The 27275-nt window shown below is 49.6% G+C and overlaps 1 protein-coding gene across 4 annotated transcripts in view; it reads left to right on the top strand.

Annotated features, from left to right (window-relative positions):
• PLXNA4 (plexin A4) overlaps window positions 1–27275 on the top strand; it is a 429648-nt gene that overhangs the window by 6732 nt on the left and 395641 nt on the right. For all 4 annotated transcript variants that reach the window (XM_088165989.1, XM_088165988.1, XM_014882536.2 and 1 more), the window contains exon 2: window positions 20022–21285. In XM_088165989.1, the coding sequence (XP_088022115.1) occupies window positions 20107–21285 (1179 nt within the window). In that variant the 5' untranslated portion in view covers window positions 20022–20106. The remainder of the gene's footprint in view (window positions 1–20021; window positions 21286–27275) is intronic.

Below are 27275 nucleotides of genomic sequence, written 5' to 3'. Positions count from 1 at the left end.
AGGATGAATTAGCAGTAAATCACAGCCTGGATGGCTTCGTCCTCAGCAGTGACAAGGTTTAAATTAAAAATATCTTGCTGGGATGAGGCACTCGTAAGTCAAGCGCTGCCGTTGTGTCAGTCTGGGTTCGCTGGTGAGAGCTCAGCCCTGTGGAGCAGGAGCCACGAGGAGCCCAGGCATTGATTCCCAGCTGGACTGGGAAACTGCCACCTTATTTATCCTATCAAATATTCTTTAATTCCTTTCCTTTCCACCTCCTTCCCCACCTGAAGGGAGGATGGTCACGCTGGGAAGTTGGGAGAAGCTTTGAGGATTCGCCGCACGTGCGTGTGGCCCTGTTTGACTTGGTTAGAGCATATTTGATTGTGAAAAGGGATTTATTTGTTTTTTGTGACAGGGGATTTGTCTATAATGTAGTGCTGGAAAGAAAACTCATTTAGAGACTAAGGAGGTGTATCCTGTTACAATTGCCTATTGATGGAATAGCAAGTGCTTGGTGTGCTACACAGCTTCATTTTACTTTAGGGAAACTTATCCTGGGCTGCCAAAAAGAGGCTTGGGTTTGATGGAGAGCTGTCCCACGGCCCTCGTGGGTTCCTTGGCTTTTTGTTTCTCCATCTGTCAAGTGGGGGATGTCTCTTAGAAGTGACTGTCCCTACAGCTGCCACCTAATGCTTGTTTTGCTCTAATGACCTTTAAAAATGACTCACTTCTTATAAAGTGAGTAAAACCGGGGGGGGGGGGGGCTGATTGGGAACTCGCTCACCAGCCTGAGGAATGGCATCATGTCCATGGATAACAGTCACTAAAGGGCACTGTCCCACCCCTGGGCAGTGTCACCTTCTTCTGCTGGCTGGGAAGAGGATTTCAGAGGTGCTGAGGAACAGGAGGTTCTGTATTCAAGGTAATGGCTCTGCCCCCACAGCCCTGCCGGGGAGAGGAGGTGATCTGAGGATACAACCACACCACCAATCGTGGAGCTAATCAAAGGCTTGGATTTTTCTTTAATGGATAGTCTAGGGAAGAAAAACCCACACCCAAATTAGTATGGATGTATGTGTGCCTTAGAAAAAACGAGTTTTGGGAAACTCCTCCTATTTGTCAGGGTTTTGGTATAAATTTCTGGGTCTTGCTAAAAGCAGAGCAACAAGTGGAGTTTTGTAAGCTGTTCTCCTGAGAGGTGTAAGTGTTGGAGGGTTGGTATTTGCATGGATAAATTTTGGATGTTTCCTCCTTTTGGTTGTGCCTCCCCCCTTGCACTCTCCCCCACAGTGTCCCCCTGGCTGGGCACTGGGGCTGTCCCCTGTCACAGCCTCCTTCCCTTCCATCCACCCTGGATCCCAGGACTGATTTGGGGGGTTACCATGACCTTGACACCTGGTGATTTTGAGATTTCATGCTCCCATCCCTCCTTGGATGCCAGGACTGATTTGGGGGGGGGTTGCAATGACCTCGATACCTGGTGCTTTTGAGACTTCAGACCCCCATCAGCCCTTGGATCCCTGGCTGCTCCTCTCCAGATCATCCAGACAGCTTCCCCGGGGAGGGCAGTGCTCAGGGACAACCTGGAGGGTGGCTTCTTGCTTTAAGTCCCATCTGTGCCACCACCGAAGCCAGCTCTGTGAGGGCAGTTGCCTCCTCACCCTGAAGACGGCAGGATGAGCTCTGAGTTCTCCTCCTGCGCCGAGCTGCTATGGTGATGAGTTGCTATAGAAACACACATTTAGCATTATTATTTATTACTGAAAGGTGCTTCTTTTCATCCCTTAAAAGCAGGGTTGTGCCCAGAAGACCCTAATGCTGGGTGTGGGACACTGCTCACCCTTGTCCCTGTGGGATGGGGGGTGAAGCTTCCCGGGAATCCAGGCTGTATCCACGCTGGAGGCAGGGAACCGTGCTGTGCTGGCCCAGAGGGCTGATCTGGTTAAAGAAACCCCCCCAGAATGTTCCTGTCACAGGTCCCTTCCTCCATCAGATCCCTCCTTTGGAGGGGGATTTGAGGGAAACGTTTCCTTATAATGAGCTTACTCGTTTCCAAACTGGTGTCACCGTTTGGCACCGAGTTCTGTGGTAATGTCTGTTCATCCAGCACAAACGCGGCATCCACAGCACCTTGTAGGCATTGCCTGGTAAATACCTGCCCTTATCTCTGCCTCTGCTGCTCCTGTTGTTTCCTGGAGTGCCCCTCTGTCTGCAAGCCCAGCCCTCTGTGCTGGGAGGCAGGGAAGCTGCTCTGATGCTCCTGAGCTGGGCTCCTGCTCTGCTGAGCCCCCCTGGAGCTGGGCACCCCTCCAGGGCTGCAAGAGGCCAAGCAGAGCAAGCCCTGCCCAGGCAATCACTCTGCCTGGCCTCACCATCACTTTCCAGCTGCCATGGGTGGGATAGATCCTGCTTTGGGGGGGTTCTACTCTCCAGGAATGGGGGCAGGGGTTTAGGAGCAGGTTTGCTCTGCAGCCTGGGGGTTCTGCCTGCACCCCGTTGATCCAGCACCTCCAATGGTTTTGGGAATGCTCAGGAGGTGCCAGAGGGATGCCAAGAGGTCTCCTGGAGGTCACGGGATTCACAGCTTCCCCTGGAAGCTGGCAGTGCTGCAGAGGTGGCTCCGCAAAGAAACCTCCCTCCTTCCCTGCTGCTGTCCTTCACACCCTGGCAGCCCTGAGGATGCTGCAGTGGCTGCAGAGGGGTGATCGGTGGGGACAGGAGGCTGGAGGGATGTCCAGGGGCACTGGGAGCAGTGGGGCTGCTTTCCCTCTCTGGCTGGGGCAGGGGAGGGCTTGGCTTGGCTTGCAGCAGGGATTAGCTGTGCAGTTCTTTCTTGTTCCTTGGAAATTGCCTAGTGGGGGAAAAAAAAAAGGAAAAAAAAAAGGAAAAGGAAAGAAAAAAGGAAAACAACACAGTTTTTCTGCATGCTGGATTAACAACTGGGAGGTGAAGTTTCAGGGCTGGCTGGAGCAGCTGCAGGGGGTGGCTCAGCCCCTCCTCTCACACCCTGCACAGGTGCTGCAGGTGCAGGGCTGGCTCCAGCTGCAGGTGCTCCCCTGGGGGGTGGGTGGGCAGGGATGCAGGAATGGCTGGACCACTGCAGGATGCTGAGAGCTGGGCTTGGCGAAATCTCTGCTGCTGTTTGCAGGGTGAGTTCCCTGAATTCCTCCAGGTCTCCACCTTCAGCAGCCTTTGAGGAAACAAAAGGAGGTTCTTTAAAGAACCCCCTCAGGCAGGAATAAAACACCTTCCTTTGCAGAGCTGTCTCATTGCTTGAAGTCATTCCCTTTGGGCTTTGCATTTTCCTTCTTGGAAGCTCTGCTCCCTGCAGGGAAGAGAAAAAAATTCCTGGGGTGCAGGAGCAGGGCTGAGGGGGATGGGGGGTCTTCCTGGAAAGTGTGGGGTGGAAATGGAAGAACGGATAAAGGGGTCCAGTGTAGGGGTCTAGGGGTGAATGCTGACCCCTTACTGTGCCAGGGACCCCTGTACCCCCTTGTGCAGGGTCACATCCAGCCTGTCTGTGTTGTAGGGATGGTTGGGAGCATCCTGTGGGGTGGGAGATGCTCCTGCACATCCTGGATGTGCCGAGCCCTTCTCCTGGTGAGGGGAGGCCCCCAGAGTGTGGCCTCTCTGAAAGGAGGGGAGCTGGCTGTGTCCTGGTTGGGTCACCCTTGCCCGTGTGGGTCTGGAGGGTTTGGGTTTTGCTTCTAGCACCCTTTTTTTCTCCACTCTGAGCTGCACCAACTGCTTGGATATGTGATTTGGAGAGGTCATGTGAGTGGTGGAATGGATTTGGGGCTGATTTGGGAGTCCCTGTGCATCCCACCAGCCCTGAGACCATCCAGTCTCAGGTTTGTCTCCAGGGTAGAATAATTTTAGCCACTTTTGCATCCTCTACATTTCCCTTCCTAGTCCCCACGGTCACTCCCAGAGATCAGGAGTTGCTCACCTGGGCCAGGCAAGGGCAGGAGGCACCTTGGAGCTGCACCTTCTGCCTGGGTAAGGGATGGAGAAGGGAAAAGAGGCAAGTGAGCCATGGCAGGAGCTGGGTATTTAAACCAGCACCCCTTCGAGCCACTCAGGAGGGATTTTTCCCCTCCTTTATGATGGAGTTGCTGCCCTTGCCTGCCTTAAGCAAGGCAAACAGCTCAAGGGGGACGCCTCTGAATGAAAACACCAACTTTTAGGACAAATTTCTCTCTGCATAATGTCTCAAAGAAAGCAAGGAGAGGAAACAGGGCCTAATTAGGTAAGTATTCCCCATTAGGAAGGGGAAGGAGCTATCAAGTCGATTTCCATTTCCTTCTTATTTTACATGCCTGATTTTTCCGCCTCTCCAGGAGGTGGTGTGTGAAGTAGGTCTCTCCTTAGCTTGGAGAAGTAAATAATCAGGACACTCCTGAAGCTTTCCAAATCTGGACTAAACCGAAGATTTTTAGCATCTTCACCAGCTTTCCAGGATCTTCCCAGCATCCATGAGACCTGGCAGGGATTTATTTCCCCCTTTTCATGCCGGAGAGCCAAAGTGGGCAGCAGGACTTGCATGTTCCAGATGTCTCCTGCAGTTTTTTTCTCCCTGTTCCACCTCTTCTGCATGGAATTTCTTGTCTCCTGGATGCTTCCCAGTATAAACTGGGTGTGGACACATGGAGGTGCCTTGCTGCACAGGGAGATGTGATTGGGGTGAGTCCCTAAAGCACCCATACCTGAGCCCAGCATGTCCCCATGTCCCCCTGGCCGTGTTTTACCTCGTGTACCCAAAGCTGCTCTCCTGGCTGTGCTCTCTGCTGCCTCTTAGAACAACACATTGCAGCGTGGGCTGCAATTATGGAGCCATCAACGGGTTCTTGTGACACATTTTGGCGAGCTTGGGGACGCTTTGTGCACCAGCCTGCGAGGGAAGCTCTGTCCTCCCCCCCTCTTTTGCTGCCTCCCCCTGCTCCAGAGTCTGTAAGTGGTGTTATTAAAGGCTGTCATTGGCACAGTCAATGGCTGACACAAGGCAGCCCTCAGACTTTGACTCATCACACACACGCTTTGCAATGCATGAGCCACAAAAAAAGCTCGTTCCTCACAAGCATCACCCTTTCCCCAGCTGTTTGGGCCCTTTTCTGCATTCATTTCAGAGAAGAAGTCTTGATTGTCCTGCAGTGTAAGGGAGGGATTGGAGTTGCATCATGCTGCCTGCACGTTCCCAGCTCTCTCATTATCTTTTGCTGGAAGTTGTGATGCTTTTTTCCCTAAATACAACCACATGAATCCTTATATATCTATATATATAGATGTATATGTGTGTGTGTGTGTATGTTTTATACATATACATAAAAATACACATTTATATGCACATTGCTACACACAAATGCAAACTACACATGCTTTGGAAATGCCAATCTGTTCACCCTGCACTTTTCACAGATCACTGCCAATTTTCCCTCACAGTTCAGGAAAGGTTTTGCAGGTCCAGATTTTTGGAGAAGGAAGAGCAGCCTTGCTGCAATAGCTGGAGTTAGGAGGGATTTAGGCAAAAAACAAAAACAAACAAAAAAAAAAAAACAGTTTTCCTTTTTCCTCCAGCATCCCTTGATCAGATGCTGGTGGCAGAGAGATGCTTTCCAGCTTGTAGGGAGGAGAGGGAAGAAAGAAAAAAACCAGTTTGAGGTTTTGAGGTTTTCCTCTACCGCAGAACTGGGAATAAATGGAGTAATTTTGGACAAACCTTTGTGTCTGGGAATGTGCTCCAGTTGAGCTTGGCTGCCTTTAAGCCTGTCAGAAGGTGCTGGTCCGGGCCCTGCTGGTGGCACAGGAGTCTCCGAGGGGCTCCCAGGGGTAGGGGATGATTGTGCAGCAATTCCCATCCTTCCCAGAGGCTCAGCTGGACCCTGGCCACGAGCACTCAAGTGGGGCAGCACGAGGTGCCACGAGCCTGGAGGAGATCCCGAGCAGATTGGAGCTCTGTGACAATCTGCTTTTCTGCTTCCCAGTCCTTGGCTGTGCGTGGACACGTGCAGATGTCTCGCAGCCTCCTGCTGCTTGATGCACCGGGATCTTTGAGCCACATTTCCCCCACTGACAGCCTTGCTGGCCACTCAGGCTGCTCCCCTGCTCTGCCTCCTCTCCTTCTGGGTATTCATATGAGAGAGGATAATTCCAATACCTGCACAAGGGGTATGGAAAAGTGACAGTGAGATGCTTGAAGCTTTTTCACTCCCTGATTTGCCTCTTGGTTTCATTTGGTCGTTGTCTTCTCCCTCCCCAGGAACACAGGCAGCAGAATCAGCTTTATTTTATAAGAAGCACAAAGGTGTCCAGGTGCAGGCTTGTGCTTGCCTGTCTCTCCTCCACTGCTCTCTGCCAGTGGGTGACTTCTTTTGCCACCCATAATTAGCCTCTCCCAAGACCTCGCTGTTGCTGGGCTCAGGCAGAAGGGGAAGAAAAAGAAGGGGAAGAAAAAAAATAATCCCTTATTCAGCTCAAGGAGCAGATTTTAAACTGGTTCCTGCTGCTGCTGCTGAGGCAGGGTGGCTGCAGGAGGGGCCCGTGGCCGTGCTGGGATGGGGTGGAGATGGAGCACAGGGGATGGAGGATGCGTGCCAGGCTCCCCAGGCAGAGGAAGGAATCAAATATCTGCCCTGTCTCAAATGCCGTGCTGGGCTCCTCTGGGACACAGTTATTGGTGAGGAGGAAGCTGACCTTCTCCTGTGTTTATGAACTGAATCTCTGGTTCACTTTGGGTTTGATTTCCCCCCTACCCCCCTCCTGTTACAGAGTGCAATACTCCATTTCAAAGGAAATAACATTTTCCTCGTTTTCTCCTTTGCTGGGATTTTTTTTTTTTAATGCTGCTCAAGATGAACAGGATTTCTTCCCCTCAGCTTTCAATGCTTTATCCTTGGCTTGTCACACTGCAAGTGGATGTTGCTTGCCCATGTTTTTGGGGCACCAGGGATATTCCCCTATTACAGCTGCTGAAGGTGAACAAATTCTCCTGGAGCTGGGAAAACACATAATTATTTTAGTAGTCAGACCCAAACAAGTTTGAGAATTAAAAATTCTCCTCATTTCCCTCAGTGCCACATAGATCTGTCCTTCTTCCTCCTGGCTGACTTATCTCCAGCCTCCCCTGGCACAGCTTTTGCTGCAAATCCTTTCCTGCAAGGGCTGGACTTGAGCATCTTTAGAGCAGCAAGTCCTTTGGAGCCCCATTCCCTTTTCCTTCTGCTTCTACCTGTGGAGAGCAGATTTTTGGAAGCTCAAGGGCTCTGTCTCTCCTGTGCACAGGTCCCTTGGAGATATTTGAAGGCACTTTGCTGAAGTTCACAGGTGACTTTTGAAAACCTTGGCCACTGCATTCATGTATATATATATATATATATAAATACATATATATAAAATATCTGTTCCCTCTTCCCTCCTGTTTTCTTTCTCTGTCAGGAATCCAGCTGTGTAACATGTGGCACTTGTAGGGCTTGGAAGGCAGGAAGATCAAGCAAACACAGAGCTTTCAGCAAGGAGAGATAAATTTCCAGAATAAATTCAAGCCACGTAGGGCCAGTCTGTTTTAGTTTTAAAGCCCTGCTGGTAGTGATGTGTGGGAGCTGTAGATATAAAGCCAGGGAGAGAAGAAGAGTTTATTTGTATTATTTCTGGCACCTTGGTAGAAAGAAAACCCCAGTTCTGAGTTCGTGGGGCTTGGCACAATGTTTGTGTGCATGGTCAGGAACAGGAAAGTGCCTGTTGAGCTCTGCCTTCATGTAGGGCTTGAAGGCAGAGAAAAAAGGGAATTATCTGCCCTGACTGTTGTAACTGGGAGAGGAAAATGCCGGATTTGTGGGGTTGTGTGGGATGCAGATGGCCCCAGAGGAGAAACATCTTGTTATGAATAACCCACTGGGTTGTGAGAGTGATTTTACACCTGCATACAGCACTGTGGTTTTTATCTCAGCACTCTGGCAGGAGCACAGCTGGGAGCTGTGGGCTCCCTCCTGCTGGGGATTTCCTATTCACTGCAGAGACACAGGACAGGTGAGGTTTGGGCTGTTTGAGCCCTGACCATGGCTTGGCTGCAGGGGTTTGGTGCTGTGCTCCTGGGGGTGTTGCTGGCACTGACCTGAGGGTCAGGCTGCCCTGGGAGCTGCTGTGTGAGCTGCTGCTTTTTCAGAGCATCACAGAATGGTTTGGGTCAGAAGGAATCTTAAAATTCTAATTCCAGCCTCTCTCAGGGATGCCTTCTACTGGCCCTGGCTGCTCCATCCTCCATCCAACCTGGCCTTGGACATTCCCAGGGATGGGGCATCCACAGCTTCTCTGGGTACCCCGTGCCAGGGCCTCACCACCCTCACAGAGAAGAATTTCTTCCAAATATCCAATCTAGACCTGCCCTCTTTCCATTTAAAGCTATTCCACCTTGTCCTATCTCTTTTTTTTTTATTTTTTCAAAAATCCCTCTCTCTTTTTTTTCCTATTTACTACATCTTTGCTTTACTAAGATAAAAATATAAATAAAGCCGAAGTGGCCCTGGATCTACTCCCCAGCTCTGTCCTAAAAAGCACAACAGCACAAAACACTGCTGTTTTCAGCCTAATGCCACCACTTTCAACCCAGACTTCACTTCTACCCCTCTTCCCCTCTGCCTTTTTCCTCTAGCCCGAGCTAGAACATTAAAGAATTTAACTCTTGAGTCAAGGGCAACACTCAGCACAGCTTCCTGCCTGAGTGATGGCTCATGTCATTCAAATCCACCTGCAGCCAGTCCCAAAAAGTGTCCCAGCCACACAGGAGCCAGGACAGGACTCTGTGTCCTCCAGCCCTGTACCTGAGGCCCCAGGGAGGTGGATGCTCTCTCCAGCACAGGTGATGCTCTCCAGGAGCAGGGAGGATGCTCCTGCCTCCTGTCCCAACAGCTGGGACTGCATCCCCAAGGGTAAAGGTGCACAAGTTTGCAGCTTTTCACAGTGTTTGAGGCTTGTGTGGCATCCCAAGTGCACCTGTGGGGTGCTGTCAGGGGGAACAGAACAGCAAGTTTTGTTTTAGAGAGAGGGAAGAGTGGAGAGGTGGAGGCAGTGGCAGGTGAGGTTTAGAGGCACATTGGTACAGTGCTTGTGGGTTTTATTCTTTTTAGCACCTGGGCATCTGCTTAACAGTGTTTCTTCGGGCATTAAAACCTGTGTTATCAAGGCCTGCATTTCCTCTGAGCAGGATTTTATGGACAGAGGTGACCTTTGCACGCCCCCCACATTAAAAACACCTCTTGTCTCAGCCACAGGTGAGCAGAGATGAACAAAGCAGATGGTGTTTGGATCTGGATTAAATTAGAGTTTTGCTTGCAGCTGGCTTAGCAAACAAATAACTTTCTTCTGGGTAGCACAACCCAGATCTCAAAGCTCTTCCTGCAAACTGAAGTGTCCTTTGCAGCCTGCCCAGCTCACCTGCCCCTCTCTGCTGCTGGATTTCTGTGTAACACCTGTCCTAACACAGCTCATGCTTTGTGATGATGGATCTGCAATTATGAGGCCGTGCAAACAGCTCAAACAATCGCACCACCCTCGCTGTGGCTGCTCTGGGGTGATTTGTGGAGCTGCTGATAGCACTAGGCTCGATTCGTGCAGGTGAAGGGTCAGGTCCATGAAGTGCAGGGCACCTGCAGCTTCCATCTGTGTCTGAGTGGACCAGGGGAGAGATTCACGGAAGGAAAAGTGGAGATTCTGCCTTTTGCAGGTGTGCCTTGCAGCAGCAGCAGGCTGCCCACACGGAGCAGAACGTGCTGGCAGCGTCTCCTCTCGAGGCTGGTGGGTGTTGGGGAGCACAGGGATAAACTGCAGAAAGCTTTAGCAGCAGAGTAGCAGGAGCAGACACCTCCTCCCTTCCTCCCCCCGGCCTCCCAGGCTGGCTGCCAGCACAGCAGGACTCTGCTGTATCATTTCAGGACATGCTGGATGCATCCCTGCATCCCACAGCTGAGCAGGGTGACCACTGAACTATTTAAAGTCTCTCCCAACACTCTCAAAAAAATTTCTGCTGATGCTGGGAAAGTGCTGGAGCAGGGGATGGGTTTAGGACTGAGGGGAATTTATCACTGTGAGCGCTTTTGGGTGTGTGTCCCTCAAAAGGCACCAAAGGAGATAAGAAAAGAGAAAATCAGAGGTGAAGGGGATTCCCCTGGTGCTGCATGCGTGGCTCTGCAAAATAAAAGTTGTTTCTGTGGCACTGAGCTGGGGATTCAACATGTGGGATGGAGATCTGTCTCTGATTTGCTGACTCTGTGTGACCTTGGGCAAGTCATAGAATCGCAGACTGGTTTGGGTTGAAGGCACCTTAAAGATAATTTTGGGCAGGGACACCTTCCACTAGCCCAGGTTGCCCATCAGGATCAAATTCTTCTCCTGTGTTGATAAGCCCAAGTGTTGTCTGATCCATCCTAGGAGCAGTGGAAAAGGCAAAACTTTGCGATATTTTTGCTATTAGATGCTCAGCTTGGTCAAATTTAGACAGATTTTTAGCCATGACTACAAGGGAAGGAGCATCCCAAATTTTCCTCCCTGCTCCAAAGCCTGCCACCTTTTCAACGAGGCAGCAGGAAGAATACAACCGAGGTCAAATATAGGAAAAAAAAAAAGTTAGAATCAGTAACTTGCAAAAAGTTTTCCCCTAATTTAGTTCTCAGCATTGCCCAAGTCATTGTGAATGCAACTTTCCACAGTGCTGGTAGCCTGAGGCAGACACCGAGCTCAGGAAATTGTCCCCTGAGTGGTTCAGGTCTGTCAAAGTAATGAGGACCTTAAAAGTGAGCCTTGGCACAGAACATGTCAGACAAGCTGAGCTGTAGGTGTTGCTGCTAATGCTCACTGCAATTATGCATGCACACAGTGCCCTGCACGGGAATTGCATCATTTTGGTGCAAAAATAAACGTGTCTGTACAGGATGGAGCCGTGTGTCTCCCTGCAAACACAGTCTGTGTGTGTGTGTGTACATCAGCTCCTTTCTAATCTGCTTGTTAACAAACAGAGCATGTGATTATCTCCTCACCCAGGTGAGCACTGCTCTGTCTCCTGCCTGCCTCTGATCCTGGCCACAGGTGTCCTGTCCAGCTCAGCAGCAGCTCCAGACTCTCAGGCATGATTTGGGATTAGTTATCCTGCAGCAACAGCCAGGCTGGGCTCTAAGAATAACTTTCCATTGGCCTTTGGATGTGTTGGCAGGGCTTGTGGTGACAAAGTCACTGGAAGGGAAAATTAACAGCAAATTAATAAAACTTTATCCACGTTTTTATTTCTGGAAGTGGGAGTTGAGTTTTGCTGATGATTCTCTGCTTTTTTGGTCTTCCTGTGTCGCCCATAAATTGGGACATCAGTGGTGGGATAGATGTCAGACTGCTTTTAATTTTTTTTTTTTCCTTGAAATGCTCCCAGAGCTGCAGCTTATCAGGGCTTGTGTCCAGAGTGCCTCATCACAGCTCTCAGCACAGAGAGCCCTTCCCCAGTGCTGCTGCTGGGCTGGAAATTGGGTCTCAGCTGGAAGTCTCTGCCTGGGCAAACGTGGGGCTCTCCATCAGTCCTGTCCCTGTGCCTGCCTTGTGGCTCAGCTGCCCTTCAGCCTCCTCAAAACATCCAAGCCAAGTGGGGACAGAAGATTTTTTTTAACCAAAATGCTCTGAGGAGAAGTGTCTGAAAGGGACAGATCTTGTTTGGTCTGATCTTGGGTGTTTCCTCTCAGGGAGTCTCTTGCTCTGAATGCAGCAGCTGCATTGTGCCCTGGTTCATTTTGAGCATCCCAAAAAGTGCTCTTATGCCAGAATGGTTAAAAATGATATACAAAATTGTCATGCAGTTTTTATGGTATCTGTAAGGGAAAGCCCAGAAAAGCATGCAGGAGATTAGTATTAGTTTAAAAAAGGTCTGTTTGGGGCTCTATTATTTGGAAAGAAGAGGTGATGGTCTGTAGCAATCTAGTATCTGCAGAAGATGCCTGGAATTTGAGACTGGTGAGCTTTGGGGCAGAAGTAGGGACTTTTTATCCTTCTGACACCCCTTCAAGAGCTCTTCCCAAGCCCTTGGAGGCAGCAGGAGGAGATTACTTCAGGTCACACGTGCAAGTTTTGTATTACAAGACTGGGACTTAGTTGCCCTGGGTGCTACAGGAAGATGGAAAAATGATTCACCTGACCTCATCTGACCTGCTCGAGGGCTGAAAGACACAGAGCAGTTGGTGGAAGAGCTGCCTTGAGGAAGGCAGAGTGATAAAGTGAACAGCACATGTCTGCCCAGCAGGTTCAGGGTGCCTAAAAACCCACCCAGAAGCACTTAGGAATGTGGTTGGAGTTAGCAAGTGCAGAGAAAACAAAACAAGGACGTGAGTAATAATTTATTTTTCAGAATCTCCAGTCAATATCAAAATTCTGCGAATGGTTGCAGTAAAGTGCAGCTTTTTTTTTTTTTTAGGATTGGGAGAGCAAATGCCTGTCAGCACTCCCAGGGGTGTGTTGGGCTGGAGATCTGGCTGGCATTTGGGATGGCCCAGCTATCCCTGTTTTATGGGGCTTGCTCATCTGCTCCCTTTAGCCACCACACGAGGAGCTGAGGATGAAGAATTTGCTGTGTCAGATCTTTTCCCTGGCCCCATCCAGAGCTGGTGGCTGCTGCTCCAAAAGGGGTTGGATACCTGCCATAAATGAAAGGAGGAAATTTTCTGCTGAGTAAAGCATAAAGAGAGACTCTGTTCTCGCCTGTGCTGCAAACCCTGCATCACTGAAGAGAAATTATCACACCTCTGACTGTTCCCTCCCAGCAACACAGCATTTTCTGTATGTTCCCACTCCTGCTGTGTGTCCAGCCCATTTCCTGGGAGCTTTGGTGCAGTTGCAGGATTTAAGGTCCTTCCCTTGGGGATCTTGGCTCTCCAGGAGCACACAACTGTGCCCTGCATTAATCACATTGGCCTGGCCACTTGTGAACTCTTCATTTGGGAGAAGTTCCCATTTGCTGTGAGCCAGCAAGTGCTGGCCACTGGTAAATTGTGCCCATCTGGAGTGTGTGATCCTGTGCAGCAGATTCACTGCTCTGCATCCCTCTGGAGCTTTATTTCCAAACCTTATTCCCCATCCAGGCAATGAGCAGACAGGTCTATGGAGGACATCCCTGCCCATGGCAGAGGGCTGGAACAAGATGGTTTTTATGTCCCTTCCAACCCAAACCCTTCTGGGATTCCCTGATCCCAGTATCATCTCTGACTTTCCCAGTCCTGTTGCTTTTACTTTTTCCCTCAGACCACTCTGCTCCAGCTGTGTTTTGAATATATAGCAAAATGTCAGACTTTGAAATGCTTTACCAGTGCTTTCCCCACCTCCAAATGTAGATCTCAGTGTTCCTACAAATTTTATTTTTTTCTTTGAAATCCCATATTGACCTCACAGAGATCTGGAGAGTGAGGTAGCCAGTGGTCACAAAGGCCCTGTGAATGCAGAGTGACTGTCCCTGCCAGTCTTTCAGGAGGCAGCTGAAGAACAGTGAGATTTGGCTCCTGGTGGATACACACAGTGCTAATTGGGAGCCTGCAGCCTGACAGAGAGGACCTGTGCCTCACAGATCTTCCCAAAATTGCCAGGTGGGGGAAACATCCATCCACTGGCACCCAGAGCAGCATAAACTCTGCTGAAAACAGCTTCAGCCTACAAGGAAACCAAACAGCTGCCTGGTGACTCTCAGGGAAAGCTGGGCCACAGACCCTTCCTTGCTGTGTCAGGGCTCCCATCTGAACCAGACCCAGCACATTTAGATTTTGTTTGGACTTTTTCTGAGCCCCCAAAGGGAATGTGTGAGTTTAAGCTGAGCTTCTGAGGAAGGAAATCATGTTTTCCTCAAGGCTGTCCTAAAATGCTGGATACACGAGCTGGGCAGACCTGCTGGGATGAAACCCAGTTCATTTTCTTCTCAACATTCATCATTCCTTTAGGGGCACAGGCTGTGTTTGTTCCTCTTCGTGTCTAGAGCTCATCAGGGTCTCCTTCCCAGTGAATTGCTGCCCTGGTTTCCACTGGAATAAAGTTAATTTTCTTCCTGGGATGCTGTGTTTTGGATTTGGCATGAGAATCGTGGTGATAACACACTGATGGTTTTAGTTGCTGCTAAGTAGGGTTTAAACTAACTCCAGGACTTTTCAGCTTCTCATAACCTAACAGGGAGGAGGCTGGAGGTGCACCAGGAACTGAGAAAGCACACAAACTGGCCAAAGGAAAATCCCATAAAATTTTAAATTATTTTGGTCAACCTGATGCTGCCAACCCCATGAGAGCTGCACCTCAGTGAAACACAACAGAGAAACTCTTGGTGCTGGGGGGAACAGAGTGCCAGCACTGTGTGATGGCTTTGCTGGGGACAGGAGTGAGACTTTGAGACAGAAGTCAGCCTGACTCTGGCTTTTGGCAATATTTCCCTTTCCTCAGTGTCCTGGACCTCTATGATCTCACACACACAAGGTGGGATCAGCCAAGTTAGGCACTGCTGGGACATGGTTTGCTTGAAATCAGTGACCTTGTGGGCTCTTGCTACAACAGTTTGTTTGTTGGGGGGGGTTGACATTTCCCCAGTTACTGTGATAAGGAATAATTTTCACGGATTTGTCCTCAGGATCCTTTCAGGAGACTGGGAAATAATTCCCTGGGTCCCTTCCAGTTCAGGATGTTCCCTGATTCCATAACACCCAGCCTTGGGGACTCACATCCCTGTCTGCCCCAGAAAAGAGAGTTTAACTCTGGTCTCTGGATTTGTAGGTTATTTCCATGACCTCAAGACTCCATTCTCGTTTCTGTGACGTTGAATATTTGTGTTCTTTCATTTGAGTCTCTGTAGCAAATTCCTGGAGGAGCTGAGAAATCATTACAAACCTCTCTGCTCTCCTTTCCAAGCACAGAGGAGCACAGCTCTGACCTGCTTTTGCTACTAGAAAACCAAGCTTGAAATGCAGGCAGAAACAACATCCACATGCAGTTTTATCACGTGGAAAGAGCTGGGGGGGGAAAAAAGGAAGAAACTCTCACTCATGGCACTTGTTAATCCCATCATTTAATACTCTTCTGGCACAGACACAGGTAACAAGGTGATGGGCAGCATCTGAGGGCCTGAGAGGAATAATCTGTGTGATGAGAGAAGGTTGTGTTGTCCCTCTGTATTTTAATTCCCTTGCAAACAAACTACTCCTGAAATTAATCTCTTTATTTGGGATAAGCTGCAGCTTGTGCAGGGATCTGTTCTTTTTAGTGAGTTCCAAAGTAAAGCTGCTCTGGTGTGGGGTGTCCCCAAAGTGAGACTTGCCTTGAGCTTGGGCAGGTTGTAAGTTCAGGGAGAAAGGATTTAGCCAAAGTTAGAATCTGGTCTTTGTTGGGGAAGCTGTTGACAATGTCACTATATGGGTTTTCTTGCCATGTTGGCTCCCAAAGAAAAGCTTCTATCCATGGTAATCAGGGTTTATTAAAGGAAACCATGAAAAAAAAGTCTTTAGATGAGATTAAAGGGATTGTGTAGCTGCACTTGGTGCTGAATTGCTCTGTGCTGGCTCCAGCACTGGCGTCTGCCTCGTCAGCATCTCTGCCCAACCTCCTGCATCCCGGCAATGAACAGCCTGAGTGCAGGAAAAGCAAACACACGAGCGTGCTGCCTGATTAGCTGGGCTTCATTAACCACCCTGGCACTGGCCAGCAGTCCTGGGTGCTCCTGGCTCCCTCCCAGCCAGGTGGGCAGCTCACCGTGTCCATCTGCCAGGACTCTGGGGTGCTGCCAGTCCCACTGTCCAGGAGGATGTGCTGAGTTTCCCCTCCCTCCCAGAGCTCATTTGAGTTGTGCTCAAGGCTTTAAAGTGTATTTTTTCTCTGAGCTGGACCCAGAGTGGGGTTGCTTCTACAGCTTTCTGTATCCAGGCTCTTCACTCTGACTTTGTGGTGTCCCTGCTGCCACACGTGGCTGTGGCAGGGGAGTGGTGACGTGGCTCTGTCTGACACCTTTGATGGCAGGAGGGCTGTGTGTGTGTGTGTGTGTGTGTGTGTGAGGGAAATGTTGTTGTCTCACGTTCACCCAGTGATGTGTTCCTTTCAGGAGCTGTCACTGGAGAGGTGTGGATTTGTCCCAGGCTCCAGTACAGGGACATGACCATGGATTTTGTGAGACTGTCAATCAAAACCCAGCTCTTCCAGCTCTGTCTTTCCCCTCTCCCTGTACGCTTCCTCCCCTCTCTCTCAACTGACAGATCAGTCCTTTGTGTCCTCTTTATTCCTGATTTATTCTGACTTCCTAAGGCATAACTCATCCTTGACTTTGTCCCCTTGAATGCTGCTGCATTTTGAGGATGTATTCATCATTCCCTAACTTTCCTATCTGATAATCAGAGTTAAAAGACACTTGGAATGTTTCTTCCTCTGAGACTCTTTCACATCCAAACTTTTTCTTGTCCATAATTCCATGCATAACTCCAGAGTTTCATGTTCTGGAGTCTTGGGATTGTGTCCTGGAGATCCTGGAACAGAACTAAACTTCAGCCTTTAACTCAGTGGTCTCAAACCTTTGCTTTAAATGCTCAATAACAGCAAAAAAAAGTAACAAGACTCTGTGGCAGCACCATAACTTGCTGTTCTCCAGGAGGAAACCAATATTTACACCAAACTCTGGGAATTCAAGGCCTCTTCTGGGGAATGTGTTATGTGCAAGCCATAAAGTTGTGATTCCACAGGCAAGGCAGTGGTGTGAAACCTCCTGCGGTGCTGACTCTGAGACCTTCCTCTACCATCCAGCTGTCTGAAACAGCTGGATTTGCTCTGTGACCTTCCCAGGGACCTTGGATGTGCTGGTGGAGAGGCTGCTGTGGCAGGAGCCACGTGGAGGGATGATGTGGCCTCACACAGGAGCCCAGAAAAGGCAGTTTGGGTTTATTTTGGAAACAGCCAGCTCAGAGCCTAAGCCCAGCCCTCGCTGGTTGTGGCCTTTTGTTTATTTGCTTTGGTTTTAGAATATAATTACTCCCTTGTAGACTCTGTGAGCCCATGGCACTGTATTATTGCTGTGATCCCTGCCCTCCAGACACAGGAAAAAAACCCATCCACAACCCCCTTCTCCTTGGTGCATCCTCTCAGGGCTTGTACAAACCCTCCTCTATTCTGCAGGCTAAACATCCAGGCCTCCTTGCCCCTGACCTCTGCTGTTATTCATTAATTAAGCTAAATTATAAATGATAGCCCTCAGAGGCTCCAGGAATGAGCAGGGCTCCAGGACAGAGGGTACAGGGTGAACAGCACGAGCAGATGGCAGAGGAGAGAGGGCCAGCAGCAAGCAGAGAGAAAATCCTGCTCCTAAGGTCACTCAGATGGCTGCTGGAGGATGGCAGAACTGTCCCAGGCTCCTGCTCTCCCTGCCTTGTCCCAAAAGGCTGCTCCTGTGCATTCCTGGTGCTCTCAGACTGCTGATGCTCTTTCCTCTGAACTTTCTCCTTCCAGTGTTTTGTAAAGTGCCCTTGCCTGCTGAAAAACCTTCCTGGAGTTTCTCACCAGAGTATCTCTGGTTTCCAAATCAAATTTTGTCTTTGCCTGGAGGGATCTCAGAATGGTTTGGGTTGGAAGGGATCTAGCAAGGTTCTCCTCACCATTCCCTTCCTCTACGAGTGACAGTCTGGCCTCAGATCAATTCTCTCCTGCATGGGCCTCGAAGAATTTATGTCTGGAGTCTGTCTCTTCTCATTTTGTGTTGGCTGTTAGTTTTAATGGGAAGATTTAATCAGATTTTTGCAGGTTCTGTGATGAATTTTGGGCAGAGGGCTGCTCTTGGAGAGAGGGGCTGCTCAGTACCTCTTCAGTCTCAGGGTTGCAGCAGATCCCATTTCCCTGCCTTGCAGCTCTGCTGACTCTGCAGAGTAAAATATAGGGTAAAACAGATACCTTTTTAGTACTTGGAAAGAATAATTTCTTCCTAGATCTGCCTAGCTCCTGATCAAACCAGTGCCTGTTAGAAATGTGGATCATAATTCATCAGCGACGGGAGCTGGTGCTCAGGGTCACCACGTGATGTTTCTGAACACAGGACTCAAACAGGGACAGCTTCCCTCTTCTGCTGCTCCCTCAAGGATGGGCTCTTTGGAAAGAGGAATGGTTGTGTGGGGAGAACTCATCCCATCCCTGCTCTATCCATCATAATAAAGGTTATTAACAGCCTACGTGAGCAGCCTGCCTAGCCCTGCAGAGCTCGTGAGACAAACTCTGCGCTATAAGCTTGGTTTTATTAAATATTTGCTTGACCAGAGAGGCAAAGCAGAACAGGGTAAACATGACTAAAGTAAATGTGGGCTGACCTTTGTCCATCATCCATCCAAAGACTGTGGCTGCTGCAGCAGGGAGGGCAGCAGGAGGTGAAGGTGATCCTACAACAGCTTGGAAATTCTGGCTGCTGTGTGAGAATATTGAAATATTTGGGGTGGCATAAAAGTGGTGGCTGCTCTACAAGCCCAGACTTACCCTTTCCACTATCAGATCTAATCAACCTACGGGTCAAAATAACGTGGGATTTATTCTCCCTATTATTTTGTTGAAGTAATTTTTTCAGTTCCACCAGTGTTGGCAGAGCTGCAGAGATCTGAAAAAGCTGCACATCCAGACCTGTGTCACTGTCACATCTTCCTCCCTGCTGGGATCTGCAAACAGGGATTTTTTTCCTTGCCTCCTACTTGTGCTAGCCTGGCTGTCATCACTGGTTACACCCCTGTGACAGAGGGGCTGGGACACTGCAGGAGTGGAGCTGTGTTTGGCTTGTGTCCTTTTGAAAACCAAGGACAGCTTTGTGAAGTTCTGATCAGGACTGACAGAGGGATGAAGGGCCTGGCCACCAGGTCTGTGTGGTCAGCACTCATTGAGGAGCTTGGCTTGTGAGACCTGAGCTGGTAGAACTCCACCTCCCACATGCTCTTTGGGGCCATAAAATCTGTTCTTCGTACAGAAGCAACCAAAAAAAGTGAAGGAAAAGGGAGCAGATGGGTGTGCTGAGTAGGAAGAAGTGTTTCCATGGGGCTTGGTGATGTGCCCACCAAATGTTTGAACCCCATTCTGCTCCCATCACCATGGTTAAAACCTGGGAGATTTTAAGGGACTGAGTGATGCAAGGAAAGCCTCTTCCCTCTCTTTGGAAAGGTACCAGGCTGATGCTTGGGTCGTTGGTTTTCCTACTTCACGGCGCTTTAGGTTTTATCACTGCTGGTAGATAAACAACCCCTTTCTCCTCAGTCACTCAAGATTCCCAGGAGAGCTGGATCTCTTTCAGATGATGTTCCCTGGCCTGTGAAGTGGGTGGAGCCCAGGGGAGGGAGTGCTCCAAACCCAGTGCTCTGTTTGCTCCCAGCCCTTTGCAGATGTGGCAGTGACAGCTGGCACACCACAACCCCTGGCTCTGTGCTCCAGGCTGGGCTGGTGTGAGGCAGCTTTGATCTGGAAGGCACAGAGCTCCTGCTCAAACAGGCCTGTTCTGGACTGAGATCTCCCTGAAAGGATGTTAATGTCACACCAGGGCTGGCTCCTTCCTGGCAAACTTCAAGGGCTATGGGAGAGCTCATCATCCATCTGGCCCCATCCCTGTAGGCAGATCCTTGACCTTCTCTAGGCTTCAGTGCCTCGTCCAGAGGAGCAGGATAATAATCCTTTTGCAGTTCTGGCGTCTCAGATAGCAAATACACAGCTGGGCTGACGCTGGCAGTGCAAACAGCAATGCTGGGTGATGTTTTTACCATTACCCTTCTGCACTTCCAGTCAATATTTATGCTGCACCGTGGGGCACGTGGTTGTGTGATGGAGAGGGAAAGGGTGCTGATTTATTACTCTGCTGTGTGATTTCTGCTTTTTCTCTCAGCATCTTTTCTGTCAGGAGGGCTCTCTTTGTGCTGGTTTTAAGTAGAGAGCTCAGAGTGGAGAAAGGGAGGATTAGCAATTAAATACGCTCTGATGATGGCATGGTTGTGAAGGAGGGAGGAGGAAGGAATACTCCATAGTAATGTACTTTTGTTTTCTTTTTTCTCTGCTTGTAGGACAGAATCTGCCAGGGAATTGGTGTTTTGAAGAGTTTTACAGCTCCTAATCCTCGCTGCCTTGGGAATACAAACCTCTCTAATCATGTCGCCGGCCATGTGGAAATGGACTTGCCTGGTTTCTCACCTCCTGCTGTCCACCACAGTGTCACCTCTTGGCAGACAGCAGCCACCCCATCCAAAGAGACCCTTCATCACCTTCACTGGAGAACAAGCAGAGGGAAACTTCAACCACTTGGTGGTGGATGAAAGAACTGGGCACATTTACTTGGGGGCTGTCAACAGGATCTACAAACTCTCCAGTGACCTGAAGGTCCTGGTGACCCACGAGACCGGTCCTGACGATGACAATCCCAAGTGTTATCCTCCCAGGATAGTCCAAACCTGCAATGAACCCTTGACTCCCACCAACAACATAAACAAAATGCTCCTCATAGACTACAAGGAGAACCGCTTGATAGCCTGTGGGAGTCTGTACCAGGGCATCTGCAAGCTCCTGAGGCTGGATGACCTCTTCAAGCTGGGAGAGCCCTTCCACAAGAAGGAGCATTACCTCTCTGGGGTGAACGAGAGTGGCTCTGTTTTTGGAGTCATTGTTTCTTACAGCAACATGGACGACAAGCTGTTCATTGCCACGGCCGTGGATGGCAAACCGGAGTATTTCCCCACCATCTCCAGCAGAAAGCTCACCAAGAACTCCGAGGCTGATGGGATGTTTGCCTATGTCTTTCACGATGAGTTTGTGGCCTCTATGATCAAGATCCCCTCAGACACCTTTACCATCATCCCCGACTTTGATATCTACTACATCTACGGCTTCAGCAGCGGGAACTTTGTGTACTTCCTGACTCTGCAGCCTGAGATGATCTCCCCACCCGGCTCCACCACCAAGGAGCAGGTTTATACCTCCAAGCTGGTGAGGCTTTGTAAGGAGGACACGGCCTTTAACTCCTATGTGGAGGTGCCCATTGGCTGTGAGAAGAACGGGGTGGAATATCGATTGCTCCAGGCTGCCTACTTGTCAAAGGCTGGAGCCATCCTGGCCAGGTCTCTGGGCGTTGGCCCCGAGGATGATATCCTCTTCACAGTCTTCTCCAAGGGGCAGAAAAGGAAGATGAAGTCCTTGGATGAGTCTGCTCTTTGCATCTTTGTCCTGAAAAACATCAACGACCGCATCAAGGACAGGCTTCAGTCCTGCTACAGGGGAGAGGGGACGTTAGATCTGGCCTGGCTCAAGGTCAAGGACATTCCCTGTAGCAGCGCGGTAAGTGAGGACCCTGAGCACCCCACCTTGCCCTCCTCATGTATAAACAGGCTTTATCTTCAGATAACCAACCTTAAAGCACAGACCAAGGAACTGAGACTGCCTGGTCCCGGTCCTGGCTCTGCCTCCTGCTCACCACACCACCCAGTTTAACCAGTTCCTGCCCCAGTTAGCTCATGGAGAAGCTGATGAAGGAATCAGCAGACATGCTGTGTTTGCTGATGAGCTAAACTGAGGGGCCTTGGAATATTTAGGAGGTTCTTCGTGTCATCTACCCTGTTGTAGTTACTTCTTGGTGTAAATCACAGGAGTGAAATCACTTAGACCCAAGAGCACTCTCGACTCAAACCTAAACCAAAACAGGGCCTAGAGATGTTATGGCTTGTGCCCATTTCTGTGTATGCTGGTGTAATTTTGTTTCCCTGGGCTGGAGCAGGGGCAGGATTTATTCAGGGAACTTTATGAAGCCAAGGCTTCATTTCTTCCAGGGCTGAGAAGCGCTGGTCATTTACCATCAAAACCCCTCGCTTTCCAGTCTCCAGCCAGCTCTGCACTGAGAAATTAAGGCCTGGCTGCAGATCAAGGATTAAACACTGCAAGATTTAAGAGCAGGATTGAGGAAGAGGCTGGTCTGTCTGACCTACAAATGGTCTGGAGGAATTGCCTCGGTTTATTCCGAGTGCCATTGCAGGGATGTGCACAGGGCTGGCTTTGATGGCAGGCACAGACATGGGCATTACAGCCAGCACCGTACCCAGGGCTGCAGGAGCTGCTTCCCCAGGCTTTGATTCCCCTCCTTAATTAGCTCTTTCAAGTGAGAGGCGAGTCTGAGCAAAGGGAATAGGGAGAAACTGAGCAAAGGGAACAGGGAGAGTGCTTTCCTGCCCCATAATCTCCAGGCAGGCAGTGCTCAGGATATGGGATTGCTCCTTTGTGCTCAAGCCTTGTTTTCTGGGGGATTCTTCTGATGCTCCTTGGCAGGACAAGGACAGACCATAATGAATGTGGATGGGAATCTCATTGCAAGGACACTGATCCTGCCTTACTCTGCCCTAATTCCCCTTTACACCCCTCGGTGTCCTTGCTTGACCTTGCCCTGCTCTCATTCTCCCACACTGAAGGGACAAGTCCTTGATTTTAGTTGGGATCTCTTCTGCCTAGACCTGCAAAGCTCCCTGTGGAGCACTGCACAGGGAGAAAGGCTGTGCCCAAATCTGGCTTTGATTTTTTTTGTTTAGCCTCAAGGCCTGTGCACATTCAAAGGGCTGCCTTTAGATTTAAGCTGGGAGCTTCCCACTGGAGTTTCTTTCCTGGGCTCTTAAGCCTCTCCATGCATTTGCATATTTGCTCTGCTTGTGCTCCACGCTAACGTTTGCAGTGCTGGACCTCTCCAATTAGCGGGTTTTTAAAGCTCCCAGTCCTGCCTTCTGTGGCTTTAGACAGGAGCAAAAAAAAGCCAACAGCTTTCTTGTGTCTCGTGGGGTGAGTCCCAAACCGAGAAAACTGATGTCAGACTGAGTAGGGACAGAGGTTGGAGGGAGGACACGGTGGGGAAAAGTGTTAGAGCATATTTATGAGTGTGCATCTTCACTGTGAATCAGGGACACCGCAAAAAAGCCTGGAGATGCTTGAATTAAAATCGGGAAGCCTGAAGTGTGTAACTAAGTAGGCTGTCCTCTCCTTAAATGAGCCTACTTAGAGCTGCTGGCAAGCCCTGCCTGAGATCAGCTGTGCTGCCCGAGGGAAGTGGTATTAGTGACTTGGCTGCTGAGAGGGGTTGCAGAGTCCAGCCACTAAGCTTGGAAAATATTTGATGGTTGGTGAAGTATTTTGGAGGCTGGATGTGTGTCTGTGAGAGCCTGGTCTCCTCTGCTGATGTCCTGCTTGCCAGCCAAGCCCCAGCACTGCTGCTCTGTCACAGCACATGTGTTAGAGGCAGCTCTAAAACCAATTACCAAGCCATCACTGAGCCTTTCCCCGGGTTTGTGTGGATGGCAAATGTTTCCCTGCTGGTGCAAACAGAGGTTTAACCTGCCTATGGTCCAGGCTGGAGCTGAACTTCAGCTTTGCTGCCCTGCCTTCAGCAGCTGAAGTTCTGTATGAGAACAGCTCCAGCTGATGTGCTGGGCACTGAGCATTTCAAAGTGACAGAGGAGAGGTTTGGATTAGGTGTTAGGGAGAAATTCTTTACACAGAGGGTAGTGAGGCATTGGAACTGCTTACCCAGAGCAGCTGTGGCTGCTCCATCCCTGGACGTGCCCAAGGCCAGGCTGGACAGGGCTTGGAGCACCCTGGAACAGTGGAAAATGTCCCTGCCCATGGCAGGGGTGGCACTGGGTGATCTTTAAGATCCTTTTTAACCCAAACCATTCTGGGATTCTTTGTGGTATCAGCTGTAGGGCTGAGGAGCTGGGCTCACTGCACTGTCCTTGCCTATCAGGTCTGGCTTTTAGTAACAAATATTCTTCTAATTTTTCTAATATTTCTAACGGGGCAATAAATGACTCAAAGGGGAACCACATGACAGGATGCTTCTGCTCCTGCTTTGCTCAAGGTTATTTCAGGGCTAGAGGAATCTCCTGGGGACCATTCCCAGCACAACTCTCCTAACCTGCAACGTGCACACAAATAATTCCAGGGATGTGGGGAACAGTGCTCTGGTCCCCAGTAGCAGATTCTGTAGCTCCTCTGGTCAGGCAGCTCGGTTACATCTGGAGCTGAGAGAGCTGAGGTCAGGAAAGACCTTGGCTGGACAAACTTTGTCTCATGGTCGGTATTCAGTGGGAGGCACTGGGTCACCAGATGTCCTGCAGGGTTGAATGTCCTGGAGACTTGTCCCAGTCTGGTTTGCAAAGGTCAAGGCAAAGATAAAACCAGAAAGCTCTGTGTGACATGCCAAGTGCCTGCTGTAGATATCAGCAGTGTGGTAGCAGAATTTCTAGAGTGGCAAAGGTGAAGGTCCAGAGGTAAATGGAGAATCCTCCATTCCAATCCTCTCCCATCCCCGTGTTACAGCTGTCCTCCCATTCATCTTCAGCATTAATCAGAAAAAAAAATGATAGATTTTTATGTCTGGGCTGTTGATTTGCAAAATGGTGATGTTTCACTCAGGTGATGAATGGTCTCAGGTAATACCTCTCTGCAAAAGCAGGATAATAGCTTATATTTAAGCAGTACACTTGACCCCAAATGCTTAGAAATTCATATAATCAGAGAAAAATGAGGCTGGGAAAAAAGGATTCTTATGAGGTCATCTGATTTGCCCTTCTGCCCTACTTATAACGTGTCTGACAGATGTTTGTCTCACCTGTTCTTAACCTCTGGCTATGGAGATTCCTCTCTCTCCCTAAAATCTGTCTGTGCTGTGAGGAAGCTTTCCCTCATGCGGAATCTAAATCTCCTCTCTGGATACTGAAGCCATTCCTACTTACACAGTCAGAGGGCACCTTCAAACCCTTTGGCTCTGTGGACATGCAGGGTGTTGGCAAAGGCAGGGAGGAGAAAAAATAGGCTTCTTAAAACAGAAAAGCAGCTTCATGTTGGGTAAAGAAGGCTGTGGTTTCACTGTCCTTCATAAACTTTGTAATTGAGCAGCCTGATCTAGTTGAAGTTATCCCTGCTCCTAGGAGGAGGCTGGACTAGATGAGCTTTTAAGGTCCTTTCCAACCATTCTGTGGTTCTGTGACACTGTTGGGAAATGGAGGATTTCTTAAAAAAATAAGAAAAGGGAGGGGGGCAAAAAAAGGCAGTTTGAGAGGAAGCTGGAGATGGAAATGTGCCATTTCTGTACAGGAATTGGTTGTTGGGGGATTTGTTGATTGCCATTACAATGAAATAAGATTAATGGGTGCATTTTGAAGCCTGGTGAGAGTTCCACTCCTGGGATGCTCAGCAGAGGAGGCAGGGGAGCCTTTCCCTCTACCCTGGGGACCAGGCAGGTGAAGTGCTGTGAGACAAAAAGCGTGGATGAGGAAGAGGAGGGTACTGGAGACTGACTTAGAGCAGAGATCCTGCTGGAACTTTGGCTGGCAATGAAGTCCCAAATCCGGGGTGCTGCTGGCATGTGACCCTGCCTGTCAGCTCAGGAGCTGCTCACACCCCAGGGCTGCTCTCCTGGGAGATCCTGGCCTCCTGCTCAGCCTGATCTGCCTCCCAGCCTAAGAGACTCCAGTCCCTGCCCCAAAAGGCGTCACCTCCATCACTGCAGCTCCTACCAGATATGCAGCACCAATATCTGTCCAAGATAATCATAGTGTCAGTCCCCAACTCCTGCCTGGCTTCTGCCTTTTGCTGGTATTTTCTTTTCCTTCTGGCAGGAAATGGGGTTTGACTGTTTAAATTGCTGTATTCAGTCTCTTCCTGTTTTTCATGGCAGCGCTGTCACTTGGGGGAGAACAGAAATGTTTTCAAAGCTGACTGGCCAACAAAAGGCCTTGTGTGAAGAGCTGGGCAATATTTTCCCAACACTTTGCTACCAGAAGTGGATGTTTGAGTCCCAAGCCATTGTCTGACGAGCGACTTGGCTGTGAAGGCTTCCTGTGCTTCTGGTGCCTGATGGTAACTCCCCAAAACCTCCAAAGCACTGGTGAAATCTCTGAGAGTCCTGCACCATCTCCGTGCATTTATTCCTCAAATGGGCTCTGCTCTTTGCTCTCTCCTGCTTTCCCTGCATCCCCTGCCCATCCCTGATGCCCACCGAGCAAGCACCGCTGCTGTCACGGGGTTTAGCTGGATTCAGGAGGAGTCTGTGGGTTAATCCTTCCATGTTGGGCGTGTTTAGAGGCCAGCTGGGTGCACAGACATTTTCCTTTGGCAGCACAGGGGTGACCCTTGGGCTCCCTCCTGCTCCATCCCACCAGGTTAGGAAGGGCCATTTCCAGCTCAGGTGGTGGAAAATTTGTGTATGGTATGGGACAGTCAGCTTGACTCCTGGGAAGGGGAGAGATGGCCAAGATTTCTCAGCCTGTTTCATATTCCTCTTCCTTCCAGGGATTCTGTTTGTAATCACTGGTGTTAACAGGGATGGCCAAGATTTCTCAGCCTGTTTCATATTCCTCTTCCTTCCAGGCTTGTGTTCATCATGCCCAGTGTTAACAGGACACAGAGACACCAGCATGGGGAGCAGCAGGGGGTTGTTTTACAGGGGGGGTTGGCTGAGCATAAACCCACAATTTGTAGCCCAGGGAATCCTGGATCTTAGTGCTGTGCCCACCTGTTGCAGGAGGAGGGAATATCTTCCTTGCTCTTACATTCCTCTCTGGCATGGTGGGCAGAAGAACATTTTCATTTAGAAAGAAGAACCAGCTAGAGCTGCTGGAAAAAAGGGATGCTTTGAGAGAAAAAAAAATCACTTTATAAGCAAAAAACCCCAAGAATTGTCATCCCTATTTGTTATTTCTCCCATTTTCCCTTAAAAGTGAAAGGTTGGGGAAAAGGGAGTGTTAGTTTTTACTTAGTCCTTAGGAAAAGGAATGTGTGGAAGGAGCTCCATGCAATCCAGGTGCTTTGGTATTTTGTTCACCCAGCCCTGCCCATTTCTCCTGGCTGGATTGATGAGAACGTGAGCCTGACTCTTTCCCAGGGGAATGGATCAATCACAGGGATGAGTTATCAGCTTCATTTTACCTCATATTCTCCCTGTTTGCCAGTTGGGCTATCCTAAGTAAACCCCTGTGTGTGTCAGTGCCACTGGTGCTTGCACAACAGCACTTTTTGCTCATCCCAGCTGGACAGACCACGCACAAATTTTGTGTACACGTCTTTACTCCAAATTTTACAGGCTGGTGTTTGTGATTCAAAGGGTTTATGGACAGCTGAGGTCAGTTCTTGGTCAATTTTTAACACTGCATTCTTCTTCTTCCTCAAATAAGAGCAGGAAACCCCCGCAGAAATGACGAAGTTCGGATTTTGGAAGGGCAGTACCCTCAGAAATGCTGTAATGCCTCTCTGGGAATGCTCACTGGAGACTGGGAGCCGGAGCAAACAGGCTG

Source organism: Sturnus vulgaris, chromosome 5 (genome assembly GCF_052056855.1).
Source record: "Sturnus vulgaris isolate bStuVul1 chromosome 5, bStuVul1.hap1, whole genome shotgun sequence".
Lineage (NCBI taxonomy): Eukaryota > Metazoa > Chordata > Aves > Passeriformes > Sturnidae > Sturnus > Sturnus vulgaris.
This window is presented reverse-complemented; position numbering and strand designations above follow the sequence as displayed.